Source organism: Chiloscyllium plagiosum, chromosome 26 (assembly GCF_004010195.1).
Source record: "Chiloscyllium plagiosum isolate BGI_BamShark_2017 chromosome 26, ASM401019v2, whole genome shotgun sequence".
In the NCBI taxonomy this organism is placed as follows: Eukaryota; Metazoa; Chordata; class Chondrichthyes; order Orectolobiformes; family Hemiscylliidae; genus Chiloscyllium; species Chiloscyllium plagiosum.
In genome coordinates this window covers 28029337-28051727 of record NC_057735.1, presented here as the reverse complement: position 1 = coordinate 28051727, position 22391 = coordinate 28029337, and the positions used below count along the sequence as shown (strand labels likewise).

General features: G+C 39.7%; 1 protein-coding gene across 7 annotated transcripts in view; it reads right to left on the bottom strand.

Annotated features, from left to right (window-relative positions):
* The window catches only part of hmga1a (high mobility group AT-hook 1a), a 109569-nt gene that overhangs the window by 61582 nt on the left and 25596 nt on the right, over positions 1-22391 (bottom strand). For all 7 annotated transcript variants that reach the window (XM_043716779.1, XM_043716784.1, XM_043716785.1 and 4 more), the window contains exon 4: positions 17353-17403. In XM_043716779.1, the coding sequence (XP_043572714.1) occupies positions 17353-17403 (51 nt within the window). The remainder of the gene's footprint in view (positions 1-17352; positions 17404-22391) is intronic.

The window sequence follows — 22391 nt, the reverse complement described above, 5'->3', positions numbered from 1 at the left end:
AGGAATCAACCACATTACTAGAGAGACATATGGGACAAACAAATAAGGAGAACAGATGGCATCTTCTAAAAAAAAGTGGATTTTCATGGCAATCAGATAGTTTCATTGCCATCATGATTGAAAGTAGTTTACATTCCAGATTTATTGAATTAATTCAATTTAAATTCTTCAGGAGTCTAGTTTGGATCCAAACTCATGTCTCTGGATCATTATTCAAAACCTTTGGACAACAGGTCCACAAATATAATCACTACATCTATTGTATCTCCTGAAGACACAAGCTCTATTTCTCCATTATTCTTTTCAACTATTACACTATCATATTATTTGCCTGAAATCTAGTCTTTGATGAGTTACAACATTTCCATCGCTGAGGTTTGGAAAGACTGAAGCCACTGAGCAGGATTTTGGGTTGAGACATGAAGGGGAGATTAAATGAGGGTCGCAGCCCTTTACTGTGCAGAAAACATTTCACCTGGAAGCGATTTTCCAAGTTGGCCAATTAGACGCCAGAGGGTGAATTTATCATCTAATTAAGGAAGCTGGTTTGAACCATTAAGCCCTCCGAGATGAAGCAGTTCAGGTCAGAAGACGGAGGAGTGTTTCCCATTTGAGGTGCATTCTCTGCACATATTAAAACTTTTAACTTAAAAAAATAGCCTCAACAGCCAGGTTTACAAACCCTTAAAGAGAGCGAACTTTGGCTGCATCGGAGGTCAGATGTACAGGGAGTGCCTCAAAGACTGACTGGAGTATTAGCCTTTCAATCTACTCCAAGGAGACTGCCAAATGCCAAATGTCTCAGGGCAGCTGGCAGTCAAACTGACAAGTTCTAATTGGCTTATTGCAATAAGCCTTTGTAGATAATTGAGCCTTTTCAATTGGCTACTGATGGGCAAAAATCCAACCCTTCACCTTTGAACCCCATCACTAAATCAATCCTCTCCGTTGAATCTCTCTCTAAATGTTATAGCTGAGCAAATCATTGCTGACACAGAAAATATATTTTTTTACTCATAAAAATCAATGTGGACTGGAACCCCATAATTGAGATATTCAGAGAAGAGATTTAAAGAAGCCATTGAGATCATGACAGTCTCATCAGTAAAGGCATTTCATGCTGGAATACCAGAACATATAACATGTCGTAGGTTCTATTCTCAATATCCTACATCCTTTGATATTCTTATGCTCAAAGTAAGAAAGGGAATACACAAGGTTTCCCACTTCTGGTCGCTATCAATTGTGCTCTGCTGGAAAATGTTGGTTTGGGCTCAGTTTTGATGCTCACTTCAGGTAAATTGCTTACCAACATTCTCTGTCTAGGCTCAAAGATGATGTTGCCTAGGGTGAGGTACTGGCATACTGCTAATGACTTTTACACTAGATATCCCCCAAGGCTTAAATCCTGCCTAGATTGAAAGAAAAAAAGTCTCCTCTTTTTGCCATTTATTTGGATCCCAAACTGACAATTAGATAACCAAACTTTGATCATTTATAAACCCATAATTCAACACAATTGAAAGAAGGGTATATGACTAGTGTCAGAGTATCTTTTTGAAAACAAAAATCACAAAGAGGACTATGCTTCTGAAAAAGAGATCCGGCTACTGTGGATGCTTTGCTCTGCACCACATTTGTGGTACATTTGAATAGGAAAGCACTTCAACAACAGTTCATGCAATATTTCATACAGACAGAAGACATGAATACCAGGAAGCTACGGATCACACAATGCCACAGTTCACTGTTCAGATGCGAGCAAAAGAGTTACAATTACTGCATCATACATATAGAGACAGGTAGTGATCATACCTGTTTACTGATCATAAGGCAAGCTCATCAAATACTTCAGATTTAAATATAACTCATTGTATCTTTAGCAAATTATAAATCAGAAAAATGGACTTAACCTCACAATTGTTGCCTTAAGTTAAAACATAAGAATGGAGCCTGCCCAAGATAAGGACTTCCAAAGAAATAAATTTGACTGAATAAACTGAGCCAGAACAAATACAAATTGAGAAGAGGCCAAAGATAAAAACAACACCTTTTCTAAAAAAAAACTGGAAGTCCTTTTCTAAGAAATAAGAATGGAAATTCACCGAATTTTAAAGCACAGAAAAATAATTTGGTCTGTTATATCCTCGTCTTTAATGAAGCGGTTGCTTATACCTGTCTAATTGCTTGGGAGTCAAGCTTTGTTTATGTGACCAGGTATGAGCTCAGCTGCAGACGAAATAAAACTGTGAACCTAGGTCATTTTGATCATGACCATACCTTAAAGCTTTGTTAATCAAACTGGTTTATAATGCAATATATACAATCATGTATTTATCTAAAAAGATAAATATTTTTAATTCTGCTTGCGTGTGGTACAAATGTCAAGATAAAATGATTAACAACATTTGCCTCATTGAAAGTCACAGGCATGAAAACCCACCCACAAGGCAGCTTTTTATGGTCTATCAGCTTGGATCACCAGTGGCATTAAGATAACAAAACAGCCATTACAACGATACATCCTGTGTGAAAGAAATAAATTATCAGACATCTTGAACCATAAAATTTATCTTACAAAGGGATGTGACCTTTAAAAGTTAATTACTTTTGTACAATTCAGTTTGTCTTCTTTGATGTTTGTCTCTGGTCTGATTAGCTACTAACTATTTCATTATATTCTTGTTAGAGCCATTTAAAATTCAATGAGCAAAATTAATGCTTACTAGTACCCAGGTTTTACATTTCAGAAATCTTCAAAAGATGATTATTTAGCCTTTGATGTAGCCCAGTTTTCACCATGCACAGTCCAACAATTCAAATGCTTCTCACCCATTAAATCGGTGTCAGATAATTCAGCCATGCTACAATTTCCTTTCATAAATTAGGATTCAAATCTAGTAAATAGGCCCCCACACTGCTCAAAAAATAGCTTCCATGACAGAATCATTAGTAGTGGAATCCTCATAATTCTCAGTTAATTGCTTCAAAATGTCTAGACCATTTTAAGGTTCACATTCACTCAATGTTGAATGTTTCTCCAGCAGAAGCCTTGCAACAGACCAACAATTCCACATAGAATAAAAGGGGTCTGCCATTGTGAAGTCTGGAAGAATCAAATACTTGACACAGTCTATTTTCCCTACCATCAATAATACATCAAGACAGAAAACAAACAAAAGTTAGAGTCAGAGATGTACAGCACAGAAACAGACCCTTCAGTCTAACTTGTCCATGCGATCAGATATCCTAACCTAATTTAGTTCCATTTGCTGGCACTTGGCCCATATCCCTCTTAACCCTTCCTATCCATACACCCATCCGGATGCCTTTTAAATGTAATTGTACCAGCCTCCACCACTTCCTCTGACAGCTCATTCCATACACGCACTACCCTCTGTGTGAAAAAGTTGCCCCTTAGGTCCCATTTAAATCTTTCCCCTCTCACCTTAAACCTATGCCCGCTAGTTCTGGACTCCCCCACCCCAGGGAAAAGACTTTGTCTATTTACCCTATCCGTGCCCCTCATGATGTTATAAACCTCTATAAGGTCACCTCTCAGCCTCTGACACTCAAGGGAAAAACTGCCCCAGCCTATTCAGCATCTCCCGACAGCTCAAATCCTCCAAACCTGGCAACATTCTTGTAAATCTTTTCAGAACCCTTTACAATTTCATAACATCTTTCTAATAGTAGGGAGACTAGAATTGCACACAATATTCCAAAACTGACCTAACCAATGTCCCATAGTGCCGCAATATCACCTTCCAACTCTTATACACAATGCACTGGCCAACAAAGGAAAGCTCACCAAGTGCCTTTTTCACTATCCTATCTATCTGCGACTCCGCTTTCAAGGAACTATGAACCTGCATTCCAAGGTCTATTTTTTCAGCAACACTTCCCAGGACTTTACCATTAAGTGTATAAGTCCTGCGCTGATTTGCCTTTCCAAAATGCAGCACCTCACATTTATCTAAATTAATCTCCATCTGCCAATCCTCAGCACATTGGCCCACCTGATCAAGATCCCATTGTACACTGAGGTAACCTTCATTGTCCACTACACCTCTAATTTTGGTGTCATCTGCAAACATACTAACGATACTTCCTATGTTCACATCCAAATCATTTGTATAAAATGACAAAAATCAGTGGATCCAACATTGATCCTTGTGGTCACAGGCCTCCAGACTGAAAGGTAACCCTCCACCACCACCTCTGTCTTCTACCTTCAAGCCAGTTTTGTATCCAAATGGTTAGTTCTCCCTGTATTTCATGAAATCTAACGTTGCTAACCAGTGTACCTTGAGGAACCTCGTCGAATGCCTTACAGAAGTCCATATAGATCATGTCCACTGCTCTGCTCTCATCAATCCTCTTAGTTACTTCTTCAAAAAACTCAATCAACTTCATGAGACATGATTTCCCACGCACAAACCCCTGCTAACTTTCCCAAATCAGTCCTTTCTTTTCTAAATACATGTAAATCCTGTCCCTCAGGATTCCCTTCATCAACTTACCCACCACCGGTGTCTGGTTCACCAATCTACAGTTCCCTGGCTTGTCCTTCCCACCTTTCTTACATAGTGGCACCACGTTAGCTAACCTGCAGTCTTCTAGCACCTCACCTGTGACTATTGATGATTACAAATATCTCAGCAAGGGGCCCAGCAATTGCTTCTCACAGAGTTAGCAAGTTTTGAGAAGATTTGTAGCTCAGGTTGAGGTTCTGGATGTAAGTTTGCTCGCTGAGCTGGAAGATTCATTTTCCGATATTTTGTCACCATAACAGGTTACATCATTAGTGAACATCTGGTGAAGCACTGTTGTTATGACCCGCTTTCTATTTATGTGTTCAGGTTTCCTTAGGTTGGTGATGTCATTTCTGGTAGCGATGTCATTTCTGGTAGCGATGTCATTTCTGGTAGCGATGTCATTTCTGGTAGCGATGCCATTTCTGGTAGCGATGCCATTTCTGGTAGCGATGCCATTTCCTGTTATTTTTCTCAGAGGATGGCAGATAGGATCCAAGTCAATGTGTTTGTTGATAAGAGTTCCGGTTGAAAATGCGGTGTACACACCGCCACAAGCAAAGTTTGAGGAAGCTCTGGGTGTGCTGTACTCCATCACTAACACCCTGGAGACGGAACACCCTGAGGCCCTGTTTAATGTAACTGGCGACTTCAATCAAGCCAATCTAAGGAAGGTGTGCCCAAGTACCACCAGAACATTACCTGCCTCACCAGGGGCCTGATCATTTTCGACCACTACTACATCACTGTGAAAGATGCCTACCGTACTAGCTCCCACCCTCATTTCGGGAACTCCAACCACAATGCCATGTTTCTTCTCCCGGCTTACAGGCAAAAGCTCAAGCAGGAGACTCCTCATGGATACAGATGCAGTGCTGGTCGGAGGAGGCAGAGGATCAACTCCGGTGCTGTCTAGAATCGGCTGATTGGGCCACGTTCAATCAGTCCGCAGGTACCTTGGACGAGTATGCCTACACCATCACAGGTTTTATCAGCAAGTGTGTGGAGGACTGCCTACTGAGGAAGTCAATCTGGGTGTTCCCCAAAAGGAAACCCTAGATGAATCAGGACATACAGAACCTGCGAAAAACCAGGTGTGAGGCCTTCAGATCAGGAGACCCACTCAAATTTGGGAATCCAAGTATGACCTTCGCAGAGCCATTAAGACAGCCAAGGACCAATACTGATCCAAACTAGACACCCAGACAGACACCTAGCGACTATGACAAGGACTGAATGACATCAGATTCTAAAAAAAGAAACAGTGCAAGATAGCAGACCATGACACATCCCTCCCAGATCGTCTTAACACCTTCTATGCTCGCTTTGAGCAGAATTGCGGTGGAGAGGTGACACCAATTCTGACAAGTCCCGATGAACCTATCCCAACAGAGGTCAGATCAGTTTTCCTTTGTGTGACTCCAAGGAAAGCGATGGGACCAGACGGAGTATCAGGACGTGCACTCGGAGCATGCACAGATCAACGGGCAGAGGTCTTCTCGGACATTTTCTACCTCTCCCTGCAGCAGGCCACTGTCCCTGCCTATTTCAAGAGGGCCAACATCATCCCTGTGCCTAAGAAGGCTCATGCAGCATGTCTCAATGACTACTGCTCAGTGGCCTTAACATCACTGGTCATGAAGTGCTTTGAAAGGCTGATCATGGCATTAATCAACTCCAGCCTCCCCACTACTCTTGACCCACTCCAATTTGTCTATCGGATCAACAGATCCACGTCAGATGCCATATCACTTGCCCTTCACTCCTCCCTAGAACATCTTGACATCAAGAACAGCTACGTAAGAATCCTACTAATTGACTACAGTTCAGCTTTCAACACTATTATTCCCTTGAGACTGATTACTAAATTTAGTAATCTTGGATTAAGCCCCACTCTCTGCTACTGGACTCTCAGTTTCCTGACCCACAGGCCACAATCAGTGAAGATTGGGGACAATATTTCATCCTCACTGACATTCAACACGGGATCCCCCAGGGGTGTGTACTCAGCCCCCTACCGTACTCACTGTATACCCATGGCGGCATCACCAAATACTAGACTATTTACAAGTTCGCTGATGACACCAACATAGTCGGTCGAATCTCAAATGGCGATGGAACAGACTACAGACGGGAGGTGGAAGACCTGGAAAAATGGTGCACTGAGAACAACCTAGCTCTCAATGCCAGCAAAACCAAGGAACTCATTATTGACTTTCGGCAGGATGTTACACATGTCCCCCACTCATTAACAGCACAGAGGTGGAATGAGTGGAGAGTGTTAAGGTCTTGGGAGTGGTCATCCACAATAAGCTTTCTTGGACTCTTCATGTGGACGCACTGGTTACAAAGGCCAAACAATGTCTCTTTTTCCTCAGGCACCTGAGAAAATTTGGCATGACAGCGAATGCCCTTGCCAACTTCTTTACGTGTGCCATCGAGAGCATTCTGTCTGGATGTATCACTACCTGGTATGGCAACCGTACCATTCAAGATCAGAGACGGTTATAGAGAGTGGTGAACTCGGCCTGGACAATCACAAAGGCCAACCTCCCATCTATAGAATCCATCTACCAAGCCCGCTGTCAAGGAAAAGCCGCCAGCGTTCTCAAAGACCCATCCCACCTTGGCAATGCTTTTCTACAACCTCAGGGAGAAGGTACAGAAGCCTGAACACGCACCAGCCAGTTTCGAAACAGTTTCTACTCTACTGTTGCTAGAATACCGAATGGACTCTCAAACTCTTAGCATTCGCCTGTACCTGTGTTTTGGTTTTTGCCACTGTGTACCTATTATTTACTTATCAATGCTATTTAACTATGTGATCTGCCTGTATTGCTCGCAAGACAAAGCTTTTCACTGTGCCTTGGTATATGTAACAATAAATTCAATTCAATACGAATGCCATGCTTCTAGGAATTCTCGTGCGTGTTTCTGTTTGGCTTGTCCTAGGATGGATGTCTTGTCTCCGTGAAAGTGATGTGCTTCCTCATCTGTATGTAAGGAACCAGAACTCTATCAACAAACACATCGACTTGGATCCTGTCTGCCACTCTCGGAGATAAACCACAGGAAATGACATCACCAACCCAAGGAAACCTAAACACAAATAGAAAATGGGTCATAACAACAGTACTTCACCGGAGGTTCACTGATGACGTTACCTGATATGGTGACAAAACGTCTGAAAATGAACCTTCCAGCTCAGCGAGCAAACTTACATCCTTCTCACAGAGTTCTACGGTACACTTAATTGGGTCCTTTATATCCACCTTTATGCATTTTAAGGCATCCAGCAAAGATCAGGTGTAGACAGCAGAGATCGAGTGAATCCTTAAAAGAGTATAAAGGCAGTAGGTATAGTTAAATTGGAAATCTGAAAGGCAAAAAGGAGACATGAGATAGCTTTGGCAAATAGGGTTAAGGAGAATCCAAAGAGATTCTATAAATACATTTGGGATAAAAGGGTAGTTAGGGAGAGAATAAGGTCCCTCAAGGATCAGCAAGGCAGCCCTTGTGTGGAATCACAGGAGTTGGAGGAGATACTAAACCAGTATTTTGCCGTAGCAGAGGCAAGCCTCCAAACATAATGCAATTCTCCTTTCTAAAAACAACCAGCAAACTCCATTTAAGGTTAGGTACTAAATAATTAGAATACAGTGCATATACAATGGTATTATTTTTACATGTAAATACCGCAATGACGAGGATGCATAAATGTCAACGCTGCAGAAAGCATTGTAAAAACAGTATTTGGAACGTGGAGATAATTTCAATATGCTGACAAAGATTCTAAATAGCATGCATAGTTATCATTCTCCAATTCTGTTTCTGACTGGAGAACGTGTCGAAAGGAAAATTAGTGATACATAGAAAAACATGACGGCACAGGACAATTAATACTATTTTGAAGCTTGCTGCGAGATTTAAAATGAAAATCAAAATTACTCTCGTTTGTGAATAAGGAAAGGTGGGGAAAAATGAGAAATTATATAACTTAGAAGCAACTCTGTGGTCTCTGGTATGACTAAAGCTGAACATCTTTCATACCTCTTGAACCAATCAATGCATCAGGCTCAACATCCTCACTACACACCACGGAGGATTTAAAAAAAAACAGCCTGACTTATCTTACTTATCAGCAAGCCAGTGGGTGTTAGAAACCAGAAGTGAGTAGGTCAGACCAAACAGGAGAGTGACGATATGAAGTTTATGTTACTGACTGCAGGTAAATCAGCTGGAAGCCATTGCACCACACCATTGCTTGGACTTGCTCTTCAACTAGCACATTTGCACTAGACAAGATACCACAGTGCCTGGACTTCAAGTCAAGAAAAAATAAGTAACTTACATTTGTAGTGTACCGGCACTGTTGGATTTCTCAACCCACTCCTATTTTTCATTGTTATTCTGCCTCTCAACAATATCCAAAAACATATCGAATTCCGCATGTATATTGATAGTTCTATCTCGCCACCACCTCTTGAATCCTCCACTGCTTCCGATTTCTCATTCTGCTTGCGAGACATCTAGTGCTGAATGAGCAGAAGTTTCCTCTAGCGAAATACTACGCAGACTGATATGTGACAGTCCCTGACACTAATTACATTCACCTTGCCATTGTCTGTGGCTAAACCTGACAGGACACTGAGTTTGTGAACAATCTTATTCTATGATGAGCTTCCAACACCATATCCCCACCATCACTAAGTTCCAACTCTGTTACATTGACAATCTTCACCGCGGCTTCAGCTCATCTGCTTCCAAAATCCTCAGATTGTCTCAGTTACCTCTCATCTCAAATATTTCAATGCTGGACTTGCTAGCCACCCATCTGGCACATTCCCTAAAAATGAACGCATCCAAAGATCAGCTGCACATATCCCAAGTCATAGTCACCCATCGCCTATGTTCACTAACGTGCATCTTCTCTGGCCTGACAGGGATGTAAAAATTAAATCTAAACATTATTTTCAAAACACTTATTAGCCTCATACCTTTCCAATTCTGTGACCTCCTGCACTCCCTAAAAAACTCTGGGTGATATTTCTTATTTCTTGGAGGAGTAAAGGAAGTGGAACAGATATAGAGGGATCCATTAACTCTCACTCTCACCCCCACACCCCCCCCCCCCGCCCCGCCTCTGTGCCAATCAACCATCAGATGGTCACATTGTGGCTGTCCAACAGGAAGGAGGGCCATAATAGATGCATGGAAAACTGTTTCCTTACTACAAACTGTTCCCTTTTCAATCCTGCAGTTACTTTTTGGGCCAAATTGTCATACCTGCCTCATGACTTTGAGATAGAGAGTTAATATAAAATATAATGTTTAACATCTTTTACAGCTACATTCATAACATACACATCACACCTTAGTGTGAATATACAACATGTGGGTCATCAGAAACCATACTGCAGGATACATCATCCAGCAAAGAGATAATGCCTCAGTCACCATTAGAGTTGTAAAGGTGCTGACCTCAGAATCAATTTTTATTAATCTTTGACATAACAAAAAGAGTTAAGCAGTCATTAATTATCTTACAGATGTTGTTACCTTCCACAGCAGTACCTGCGAGTACATTCAACCACAGCCACATGGCAATCTCTAAACTAAATTTCTGCTGCCTTGCATAAATGACTCAAACTGCTTTAAATCAATCTGGTGAGAAATGCAATGGGCAACAAAAAGAACTGCAAAAGCCTCATTAAAGGGCTACCTCACCCATGTGTCTTCCAGACCCAGTAATGTTGGCATGTGTGCATACGTGTCTGATGTGTGTGTATGTTTAGATTAGATTAGATTAGATTACAGTGTGGAAACAGGCCCTTCAGCCCAACAAGTCCACACCGACCCGCCAAAGTGAAACCCACTCATACCCCTACATTTACCCCTTACCCAACACTACGGGCAATTTTTTAGTATGGCCAATTCACCTGACCCTGCACATCTTTGGACTGTGGGAGGAAACCGGAGCACCCGGAGGAAACCCACGCAGACACGGGGAGAATGTGCAAACTCCACACAGTCAGTCGCCTGTGTGTGTCTAGCTCTTTGTTCCTGATGTCCCTTCAATTTAACTTCTTGTGCATCTGTTTTTAATAGTTCTAAACATTAATAACATTGCTTTCAACTGTCCAAGTATTAATCTCTGGAATTCCTTTCATAAGATTCTGCCTTGAACTACCCTGTTTTAAAATGTTCCTTAAAACCTACCTTTTTGATAAGGCTTTAGGCCATCTGCCCCAATATTTCTTTATGTGACTCAATGTCAAGTTTTGCTTGACAGCCTCCTGTGAAGTACTTTGGGACGTTAAGATAATTGAAAGTTGTTGAAAACATGTCCTCAGGCATCCAACTTTATAACCTGGTGTTGAAATTGATATGACTGCAGTAAACAGGTTAGAGGACAGTAATAATAGTCTCACATTTAAGTATAACTCAATAACATTAGTCCTAGTCCACTGCTACAAGTGGCATACCCTATACACCTCATACAGACGTTAGTTTGTATGTAAGTTAATTAATTGATATTTATTACTACAACGTCTGCTTCTATTCATCATTTAATATTTTATGTAACATACCTTACCATTCAAGTAGCAGAGGATTCGTAGTACCAGAGTAATTTTTTAAATATAAATGAACATACTTATGCTCTGTCACAAATTTACCAGTTTGTAAAACTAGATGAAAATAATACTTGGGTGCAATTCTCCCTTATTTCACTTCCATAGCACTTGCATAACGCTAGAAATTACAGCAGCAAAAATGCTCTCTCTTTCACAACAAATATTTAACAGAATTAATTGGATTTCAACCAAACACTGAACTGCAACAATGGATTCAAATGGGAAGCAAATGATAAAGATAGGGAGTATTTCAAGGGAGAACCTGGCATCCTTGGGACATGTCAAGCTGGATCACTGGGGAATTCTGCAAAACATCTGCTTTGATAAACAGACCAAAGCTAGCATCCACAAAGTTTCTTTAAAGCATTTCTAGAGTTATATAGGCAGGATCTATATGCTACTTTAGTAAAGTGTAGGCTGCTTTTGTCAGTAGAATAGTCAGTTTGACATAGTTCAGAATTCAATTTTGGTAAGGAGGCATTAATTATTGTATTGTTAATTGGAGTTGGTCAGATTCTGAGGGATGTGCCCTTTGTATTGGAAGCAGCTGAGCCAATTCAGCCTTGTATAAATCCCAGTTTGTTGCCACCTAGACTCCTGAACAGAGAGTGGACTCAGGAAGTGCTCCATCTGTCAATCCCATTGAAGTGAAGCAGTGGCGGGGAGAGGCTTCAGCAATGCTGCAGTCCCTTACACACGAGTTGTATCTGTTCAGAGACAAATCCTGGAACAGACAGAGGGAGCAAGGCAGGCAAAGCAAGGTAAAAGGAAACTTCAGAAAACTCTGAGTCCCAGAGGAGAACATTGAGTCAGTTATCCAAATAATCAATTATCCGAATGAAATACTGCCCGCCCATCTCATTCAGATAATCGCGGTTCCTCTGTAAATAACTGGCAAGGAGTAAAATCAAGTTAGCATGCTCATTAAAAGATAGTGGGTGACAGTTGCAAACAATGTGCCTTCAACAATTTTAGCAGGACTTGGTCTGTCCATTATGCCAGCTTGCAATAGTACTTCCCAGCTTTCTTTTTCAATTTCTTATTTCGCTTCCTTGGATAACCTGACAGATATCCAGATATTAACTGTGTCCTCCAGGGCCTTAATGGCCCTGTGTATTTCCTCCAATTGCCCCATCACATCTCTTTGGAGATCTTGAAGGTGCCTTACTATCCTACTGATGCCAGCTATAAGGAGAACAAAGTCTCTTTTAGCCTGCCATTGGGACATCTTCAACAGCATAATTTCCTGTTAGTTTCCTTCTTTGTCTAGGAAGTGTCTGCAGATCAGAGGAATTAAAGCAGGGTGTGATACAGAGGTCAATACAATTGTCCACAATGGCTTGAAGGTAAAGAACTGTAATTTCTCAGAGGTCATCTATTTAAAGAAAGAAAATCAACCCGAGATATCACAAATAAACTATTTGTTAACAGAACCACTGACATAGCAGATACTGATTTGCCAAACATTTGGATATTATCTGTCATCACATGAAAACAAGTAATCCATTTGCAAACCGTATGAACTGAACATCAAGAATGTGCATACTAATAGAACAAGAGCTACTAAAGAACTGATGTCATTCCTGGGAAATGGGTATTGTACGTCCTGCAGGGTGTCAAAGCAACATCGCTAGCCTGACTTGGATGAATTGCTATAACCAACCCGCTCTCATTTAAATTCCTCCAGCCAAAGAACATGAGAAAATGAATTCCTCCGATTCTGCCAGCTTTTTTTCAATATTTGGAATCGGGAGGAACAAAGAAATGGGTCTTTGTGTTAGATGCTGCTCTTCTCTCACGTGGACAGCATTATCTGTGAATAATTTCATTACCTGGAAATGCACTTATTTTTCTGAGCTTTGATAAGGGAAGAGGGTTCCTCCCATCAGAATTTTATTCTTTCCTTCATATCTAGGGAAGGAACTTTTCTTAACAGAAGTGAAGTGTTCACCTCATAGTTCTGCCTTAGATTCAAATAATTTTTCCCAACTGGGTTCAGAAATGAAGCTCTTAACAAACAAAACTCCTTCAATGGTAATCAAAAGAACCTACTAAGCAAAGGAGATTTTTTTGACTCAACCAGATCTCTTAATAAAGGGCAAAGAATTAATACACTTGATAATTTCATAAGGGAACATAGTAGAAAACTTCCAACAACAGGACATTTTAATATAATTCTGCACAAACTGAGTTCAGGAAATTATGTTAAGGGTCAATTTCCTGAAACTGCCAGATGGTACTAATGAGAATTATAATCAAGATTATAATCAAGACTCTTATCAGATTCTTGTACATTTCTGGCCACCAAAATTCCAGTCAACATTTTATTAAGTTGTATACCTGTTCAATTAGCTCATGTTGTCTAACTGCAGCAAGGCAGATTTCTCCAACTAAAGAAACTACGAACAGACAGAAAATCTAGTTCTATTCATGCTTGACTCTAATTTTCCATTATTCAGAGAATTTAAGCACACAACTTGTCTAATTTCTAACCCATTAAGAATTCTACATCGCCCATTTTCTCGAGTCTTTTTTAAAAACAAATATTACAAACATTTCCACATTCAGTTTCTCCCAATGACATGATGAATAATATATAACCCAATGTTATTAAGACATACAAAACACAGAAAGTCACAGATAGAATCCTAAATTACTTAAGCTCAGTTATCATAGCAGAAGGATATCAACAATTCGTCTCAATGCCCTTTTGTTTGATATTTTTTGTTATCCGATTGGGGTTCCCAATCGTAATCACCATCCAGCCCGATGAATGGTCAATAAGCATAGGTGATTTTCAGATAATGACATGCTCTGGCTCAAATGTGATATCTCCCACGGTCACGCAGCATGTCAATAGTCTCAGACTGGACGCAGACATGAAGAATGTCCAATTAGAACATAGAACATAGAAAAATACAGTGCAGTACAGGCCGTTTGGCCCTCTATGTTGCGCCGATCCAAGCCCACCTAACCTACACTAGCCCACTATCCTCCATATGCCTATCCAATGCCTGTTTAAATGCCCATAAAGAGGGAGAGTCCACCACTGCTACTGGCAAGGCATTCCGTGAACTCACGACTCGCTGAGTAAAGAATCTTCCCCTAACATCTGTCCTATACCTACCACCCCTTAATTTAAAGCTATGCCCCCTTGTAATAGCTGACTCCATACGTGGAAAACGGTTCTCATGGTCATTAGACAAGGTATCAGAATATTTCCATTGTTTGTACAACTGTATCCCATTGAGAGTCGACACCTTGTGGATGGTACAAGGGAAAGTACACAAAGCTCTGTATTGGTGAAAGTGTGGCTCGGTAGGGCAATGCTGCATGGTCCTTTTTAAGCAATTTATCTCAGCATGGGGGACTGTACAGGTTGTATTACTGAGCCAATACTTAAAACGTTGTTTCTAAAGCATGACTTCTTTTAATAATACAGGGTTGCACAAGAATACAACCATTGTGTTATAGTGGACCTGACTGTACTCTGTTCAGATTCCTTGTTTTGCAGAGTTAACAGTAAGTATAAGCTTTGGCTTGAAACATGCTTTCCTCAAAATTTCTATGAATATTATTATACTTCACAATGTCATTGCAATATTAAGGCTGTCAAACACAAATGTGGCACTGTTAATCCATTCACACTGAGTCCTACAACCACTACAGGGGTAGAAGTCTAAAAAAGATTCAAGGGAAGTCAGAAACTCCTCAAACTGTGTGCATCTGTGGAAACACTGAGCAAAATATTTTTGAAAGAATGGATGTGAGAGAAAGGCAAATCAACTCATCACTTCCATGTGCTTTCACCAGCTTGTGTTTTTTTTTATAAGCACTGGGACTGGGGACAAACATTTTTCATATATTCTTAAATTCAAAAATTTAGTTTAGGCAAATTGGGGAAAAACAGGATGACCTCAAAATAAAAAGAAACTTATTCATATGTTAGGATATGTTGCATCTCCACTCTCCTGTCAAAATTCAAGCAAATTGAAGAATCAAAATTGACTTTCATTAGCGTGGAAAATAAACTTTGAAAGATTAGTGAAGTAGGGGTATTATTAATAGTCTATTCAGAAGTGCACATTTACAGATCAGTTACCACACAACATGCACAAGGTTTCTTGCTTTCAAGGGTTTCTTTCTTTTCAAGTTTCAGTGCTTATTTCAGCCATTTTCAGTTGCACAAAGACAAGGATTTGTGAAAATAGTCGAGTCCTTGTCATTCCACTGTTGTTGTGGATTACAAACTGCAATCCAGAATTATTTGATTAGGAAAGGAAATAAAAGTTATTTGGTTTAAATCAATATCTAGAATTATGTAGAATCCATCTTCTCCTACAGAATTAGTGTAGATGAGAGATGCAAACTAGTGCAGAAAGCAAAAATAAAAATAACTAATTACAAAATCAGGATGCAGGTGATAAAACTGATACTGAATTAATAACATGCTAATGAACTATAAGCCACTTATCTGAGATCATCGTGGTTATCATTATTTATGGTTAATTACAGCAATGAAAAAAAGATAGATATGTCCAGAGAACATTTTTGTATTTTTTAAAAGAAAGAGTAATGAAGCATGACAAGCAATTTAAATAATATAGTCCCTAGTGCAAAGTCTTTTACTTAATTTTGAAATAATATAATAAACTGTGTCTGAATAATACTTTGCTCTTCAAAGTATTCTGGTGGAAACTATTCAATTACAAACTTGAGTTTTTTCAGAGCATTGGGTAGACATGGCCTGTGCAGATGAGATTTCTTTTTTACTTTTCTAGCATTGCAGCTAATTTTGGTCATTTGGATACTGATTGATTGTAGCATTCATCACAAATACATTCTTTCAACAGATCTTTCCATAGCTCAAAAGTAGAAGGGAGAAAGATTGACTTGGATTTTAGTTTAGATCCATGAATGAGTGATGAATGAGTTCATTCCCTGACCATTTATGGCATTTATGAGACAATTGGCCTGAAGTTCCTAAAGTACGCTGGATTAGCATTCTTTGTGGTTATCTATGACCCTTGCTGGAAACTCAAATGGGAACAAGACATTCTATTCTCTACAAGCTGAAAAGTCAACCTACAACAAATAAATAGTGGCCATTTAGACAATTTGGATAAAAGAAATGGAAGGGAAGAACATCAGCAAGAAAATAAAATGGAAAGATCGATCAAACTAAATGGGATCCTTTGTTAATCAATGTTAATCTTCACATCTGGGATTTTAGATTAACTGGGATCCACTCTTAAAAGCTGTAATCATGTGTGGAGAACACCTTTTGAAAAGTAACTCACTATCAAAATGGACATAGAAGCAAGATGAAAGAAACACACAAAAAAATGAAACTGAAATAATTTAAGATTTTTTTTTAAAAAAGAGAAAATGTTAGGGAAAAAAAGGGTTATTTAAAAAAAAGTTAAATTTAAAGACCAGCATTGGAAATGGACATATTGTGGCAACAAGTTAAACAGAATAAGTTAAAATATAATTTAGTCTATATAAAATAAAAGCAGTCATAAAAGCCAACCTTTATGTTCGGGTAGCTTTAGTTATCCTAGTACTAGTGTTGCTTACAACTAAAAATGTAATTTAAAAAAAATAAATTTGGTCTGGACCGGTAGGCAGAGATTGCGCTGACCTTTCTACACTAATCTCACTTTCTAGCCTCGAATGTTATGATATTTCAAGTGTTCATGAACTTACATTTTAAAGGTTGAGGTTTCCCATCTCTACTGTTTCCCAGGCAGTATATTCCAGATTCGGAACATAAAAATCCAATACAGGTTCTTGCCTTTCCCCTCCCCACTTCACATTCCAAATATATGTATATATATCACAAGACTTATTAAAATGCTCAAAACAGGTCAATTTATTTGATAAATATGGCTGGAAGCATTCAATAAAATAGAAATGCTTAGAACATTAAATGTCACCTTAAATTAAATCATAATTCAAAAATATATGTACTATAACATCTTATGGGTGAGTAACATCACCCAGACAGACCGATATAACTTGAAATTGCTAGCATCATAACTGCCAAGTTTTGCTGATCATGATACTGCTGCTGGTTGTGATGAAGTCACAATCATCAAGTTAATATTGGGATGTTCAATGCATAGTTGTTGTTCAAACCCAGCACTATTTAGAAAATGAGAAACAAACATGTAACCTACCAGTTTCTTGGGTCTACCTCTGGGCTTTGTTCCTCCTGCACCACCAGATTTCTGAAAAAAAAAACAAACAAGAGAAAGAAAAAAAGTCTCATTCTCAAGTACTGTTGAGCACATCCATCCATAATGCTTAATAAAGTAGCAAATTAGTCAATGTGGAATGGGGAAAATTGCTCAAAAAGACTTGCATAATATGTCAACACAGGCATCATGTACAGCATTCTGCTGCATATTCCTCACTTATTACAAAACTGCCAAGAAAGAAAAAAAAATGTCCTTCACTAATGGATGTGGAAGAGCATATGGAAGCCTGGCCAAATATAAAATCAGAGGGTGGAATTTTGTGATTCTATTTTGAGAAGTGCAGATCATGTATGTCAAGAGAATACACTTAATTACATTCCAATCAACTCATGAAGATTTGGCAGATTAGTGTGGGCAAGTATCTCAGCATATCACAGGGATCAACACTGACTTCCAGATCGCCAGAAGCTACCAACCAAAGACTAGCAGCTTCTGGGATCAAGGTCTATCAAATAACTTCACAGAAGGGGCATTCCAATATTAGGTTACCATTTAGTTACACTTGGAGAGTCCTTGACACTGATCTGGCTCCCTCAAAGCCAGCTCTCAGACCGAACAGGATGTCTGACACTCTTGTTTATATCTGTCAGCCATGGCTCCCAGATTGGGGCTGTTAATCTGGTCCAATCAGAGAACTCATGTTCTATGAAGTCCACTTGGCTGACCTTGTAACAATCAAGACTTTACATCATCCCCAAAATATACTCAGCAGACAATACTCTGGCTGATGCTATTCATAAACATTTACCATAGTTTTTCTCTTGCCTTCATATTCTAGCCAAGGATTGTACAAACTTATTTTAAAAATATAAATTCTGAAATTGTTCAGCCACCTTCAAGAATGTGTCCATGAAACTTGATTTCTTTGTACTCCTGTATCGCCTTTAAAATTAGACCATTAAATATATGTTGTCTCCCCCTTTCTAATATTCCAAAATGCATCACTTCTTCATGCTCTGCAATAAATGTTACTGTGTAGTACACATGCAAGTTCCCGCAGGGTTCAGTGTTGGGGCCGCAGGTGTTCACATTATATATTAATGATCTGGATGAAGGGACTGGGGGCATTCTAGCGAAGTTTGCCGATGATACAAAGTTAGGTGGACAGGCAGGTAGTTCGGAGGAAGTGGGGAGGCTGCAGAAGGATCTAGACAGTTTGGAGGAGTGGTCCAGGAAATGGCTGATGGAATTCAATGTGAGCAAATGCGAGGTCTTGCACTTTGGAAAAAAGAATAGAAGCATGGATTACTTTCTAAACGGTGAGAAAATTCGCAAAGCCAATTTGCTAGTTGAGGATTCTCTGGGAGTGCTAGTTGAGGATTCTCTAAAGGTAGACATGCAGGTTGAATCCTTGATTAAGAAAGCGAATGCAATGTTGTCAATTATCTCAAGAGGGTTGGAATATAAAAGCACTGTTGTGCCACTGAGACTTTATAAAGCTCTGGTTAGGCACCATTTGGAGTACTGTGTCCAGTTTTGATCCCCACACCTCAGGAAGGACATACTGACACTGGAGCGTGTCCAGCGGAGATTCACACGGATGATCCCTGGAATGACAGGTCTAACATATGAGGAACGGCTGAGGATACTGGGATTGTATTCGTTGGAGTTTAGAAGATTAAGGGGAGAACTAATAGAAACTTACAATTCCTTGTGACATCAAGAATTTAAGGGCTACGGGGAGAATGCGGGTAAGTGGAGTTGAAATGCCCATCAGCCATGATTGAACGGCAGATTGAACTCGATAGGCCGAATGGCCTTACTTCCGCTCCTATGTCTTATGGTCTAAGTTTTTATTAACTGCAAACTCCCGATACACAAGTTCAAGTCATTAGTAAATCAATGGGTGGCACAGTGGTTAGCACTGCTGCCTCACAGCACCAGGGTCCCAGGTTCAATTCCAGCCTCGGGTGACTGTCTGTGTGGAGTTTGCACATTGTCCCCTTGTCTACGTGGGTTTCCTCCGGTGCTCCGGTTTCCTGCCACAGTCCAAAGATGAGCAGGTCAGCCTGGATTGACCATGCTAAATTGCCCATAGTGTTAGGGAAATGAGTCTGGGTGGTTACTCTTCAGAGGGTCGGTGTGGACTGGTGGGCCAAAAGGCCTGTTTCCACACTGTAGGGAATCTAAACTAAAAAGAGTAGAGGTCGTAATAAAGAACATTGTACATCCTTATATTCATCTCTCTGATCTGATCAACAACCTTTCAGCACTGCTGACTCATTCTCGTCCTCAGAAAGACCGAAGAATCAGCTCAAAGGGTCCAGTGCCAACTACTTTCATATATTCCATAGGACTCCCCTTTAGAGTTTGGTGATCAAAAATGAAGCTTTTTCACTACAGTGGTAGATTTAGCCCACCAGAGGTTTACATCACATTTTGGATTGAGAACATTCAAATTAATCCATCTCCTGACCGTCAGTTCTGCAGAACAACCTTTTAACAATTAGATTCTCGACATTGTGAGATATATAATCCAAGATTACCTCAGGATACGATAGGATCTTGATCAGATGGACCAATGGGCCGAGGGGTGGCAGGTGGAGTTTGATGTAACTAAATATGAGGTGCTGCATTTTTGAAAGGCAAATCAAGACAGGTCTCATACACTTAATCGTAAGGTCCTGGGGAGTGTTGCTGAACAAAAAGACCTTGGAGTGCAGGTTCATAGTTCCTTGAAATTGGAGTCGCAGGTAGATAGGATAGCGAAGGCCACATTTGGTATGCTTGCCTTTATTAGTCAGGGCATTGAGTACAAAAGTTGGGAGGTCATGTTGTGGCTATACAGGACATTAGTTTTGGTATACTGCATACAATTCTGGTTTCCCTGCTATAGGAAGGATGTTGTGAAACTTGAAAGGGTTCAAAAAAGATTTACAAGAATGTTGCCTGGGTTGAATGGTTGAGCTATAGGGACAGGCTAAATAGGCTGTTTTCACTATAGCAACGGAGTGCCAGAGGAATTGGTAAAGGCTGATACAATTACAACATTTAAATCTGGATGGTTACAGTAATGGGAAAGGTTTAGAGGGACATGGGTCAAATGCTGCCAAAGGGGTCTCAATTAGTCTAGGATATCTGTCAGCATGGACAAGTTGGACTGAAGAGTCTGTTTCCATGCTGTACAGCTCTCAGACTCTATATAAAGTTTTATATTAAGAAATCCCAAATGTACCTCATACAAGCAACAATATTTCACTTCACATGAAATTCTGGAGATGTTATATGAGTTATCAAATAGAATATCATACACAAAAAAGTATCTATTCTCCCATGCATCACATTCAACTTCTAGGATAATAAATGCATACATATAAAAGAGTTTAAAATATTTTGCTTAAAAGGGGGAAAAAAATCTATATAATCAGAAAAACTAAACTAATGAGCAAGAAGCCTGCAAAAGCAACTTCACTTTTCAAATTCTTTTACATCCCAGTTTTGAATTAAACTAAGATCGATCCTTTTTCTTGTCTTAGACATTAGTCACCAAGGTCACAGATTCCACTGTGGCTTGTGGTTTGTAAAAGGAGGAGAGCTGTTTTACTAACTGCCTTGATAAAGAAAGGACAAGAACTCAACCACACATGTTGGTCAGAGAGTTGGAATGTTACGTACTGCCAGATCTGAAACCAGAGGTGTCAGGCAAATGGCCATGAAATTCCATGTGATATGCATCAGTTGGCACAATCTTTAACAAAACAAAAACAAACCAAGTACTTTGAGAAAATAACGTTCTAATGCAAATTAGATCTCATTTAGCAACCTCCATTCATAAAATGTGATTTTTTTAATATATAAACTGGCTTTGAAAATAAATTCTCAAGTAAAGTATTTCACAAGACTAATGACATAGATGTGTTTCTGTGGCACACAATCTAAACAGCTCAGGGTTTGATGTCCATATATAGCAACTTAAAAGAATGTTAACAAAGTCATTATCTTTCACAGTAAAACCTGTTACTGTACAATTAAGTTTGTTCATTACAATTAACACTTCAGATTTGCTGCAATCACATGGGTCACTCAAACACAACAGACATTAGCATCCCAGGGGAAGCAGCTCCATCAATTATGTAACTGATAATCCGACAGTTGAAGAATGTGGTGCTGGAAAAACACAGCAGGCCAGGCAGCATCCCAGGAGCAGGAGAATCGACGTTCCAGGCATAAGCCCTTCTTCAGGAATTCTGAAGAAGGGCTTATGCCTGAAACGTCGATTCTCCTGCTCCTCGGATGCTGCCTGGCCAGTGTTTTTCCAGCATCACATTTTTTAACTCTGGTCTCCAGCATTTGCAGTCCTCACTTTCTCCTAGTTGATAATCCAACAGACCTTGATTGGAGTTTTGCCTCCAGTGGGACATTTTGCTTGATGCACAAGCTTATGTTAACCCTAGTAATTCACGAAACTGGGCATAGATCTCTTAGTATTGAAAAATACACAGACATTTATTACAGATACTATTACATGCAAACATCACGTTCACTCGACACGCAAGTGGCTGGGCTCACATTAAGTTGTTGGCTTTTAACAGTGTAGCGTGCTTCAAGTCAAGAGTTAAAATGAAGTATGTAATCTTTATATCCCTATGTCAAATGCAATGATTGAGTATGTGATGCCATGTGCATGTCTCTTAAAAGCATATTGACATATTGCGTTGAAGAGTTATACTGACATACTGACAGAAATGTAACGAAACATCCTTCTTTTTCACATCACAAACCCACAATTGCATATGCTATCAATTTGATAGTCATGCAAATAGATAACAGTTTACAAGACTAGATTCTAAAGTTGAATATGATCCTTTTAAAGTCTGACAATTCATCCTGATCTGGTGATGGTATACCTATCTGGAGAGATACACATTGTTCTCTGTTGTACTTGTTTAATTGCTTGGCTGTCTGCTGCTAGTTTCTGTCACAACTTACACAATCTTCGGAGTGTTTTTCCTCACTTT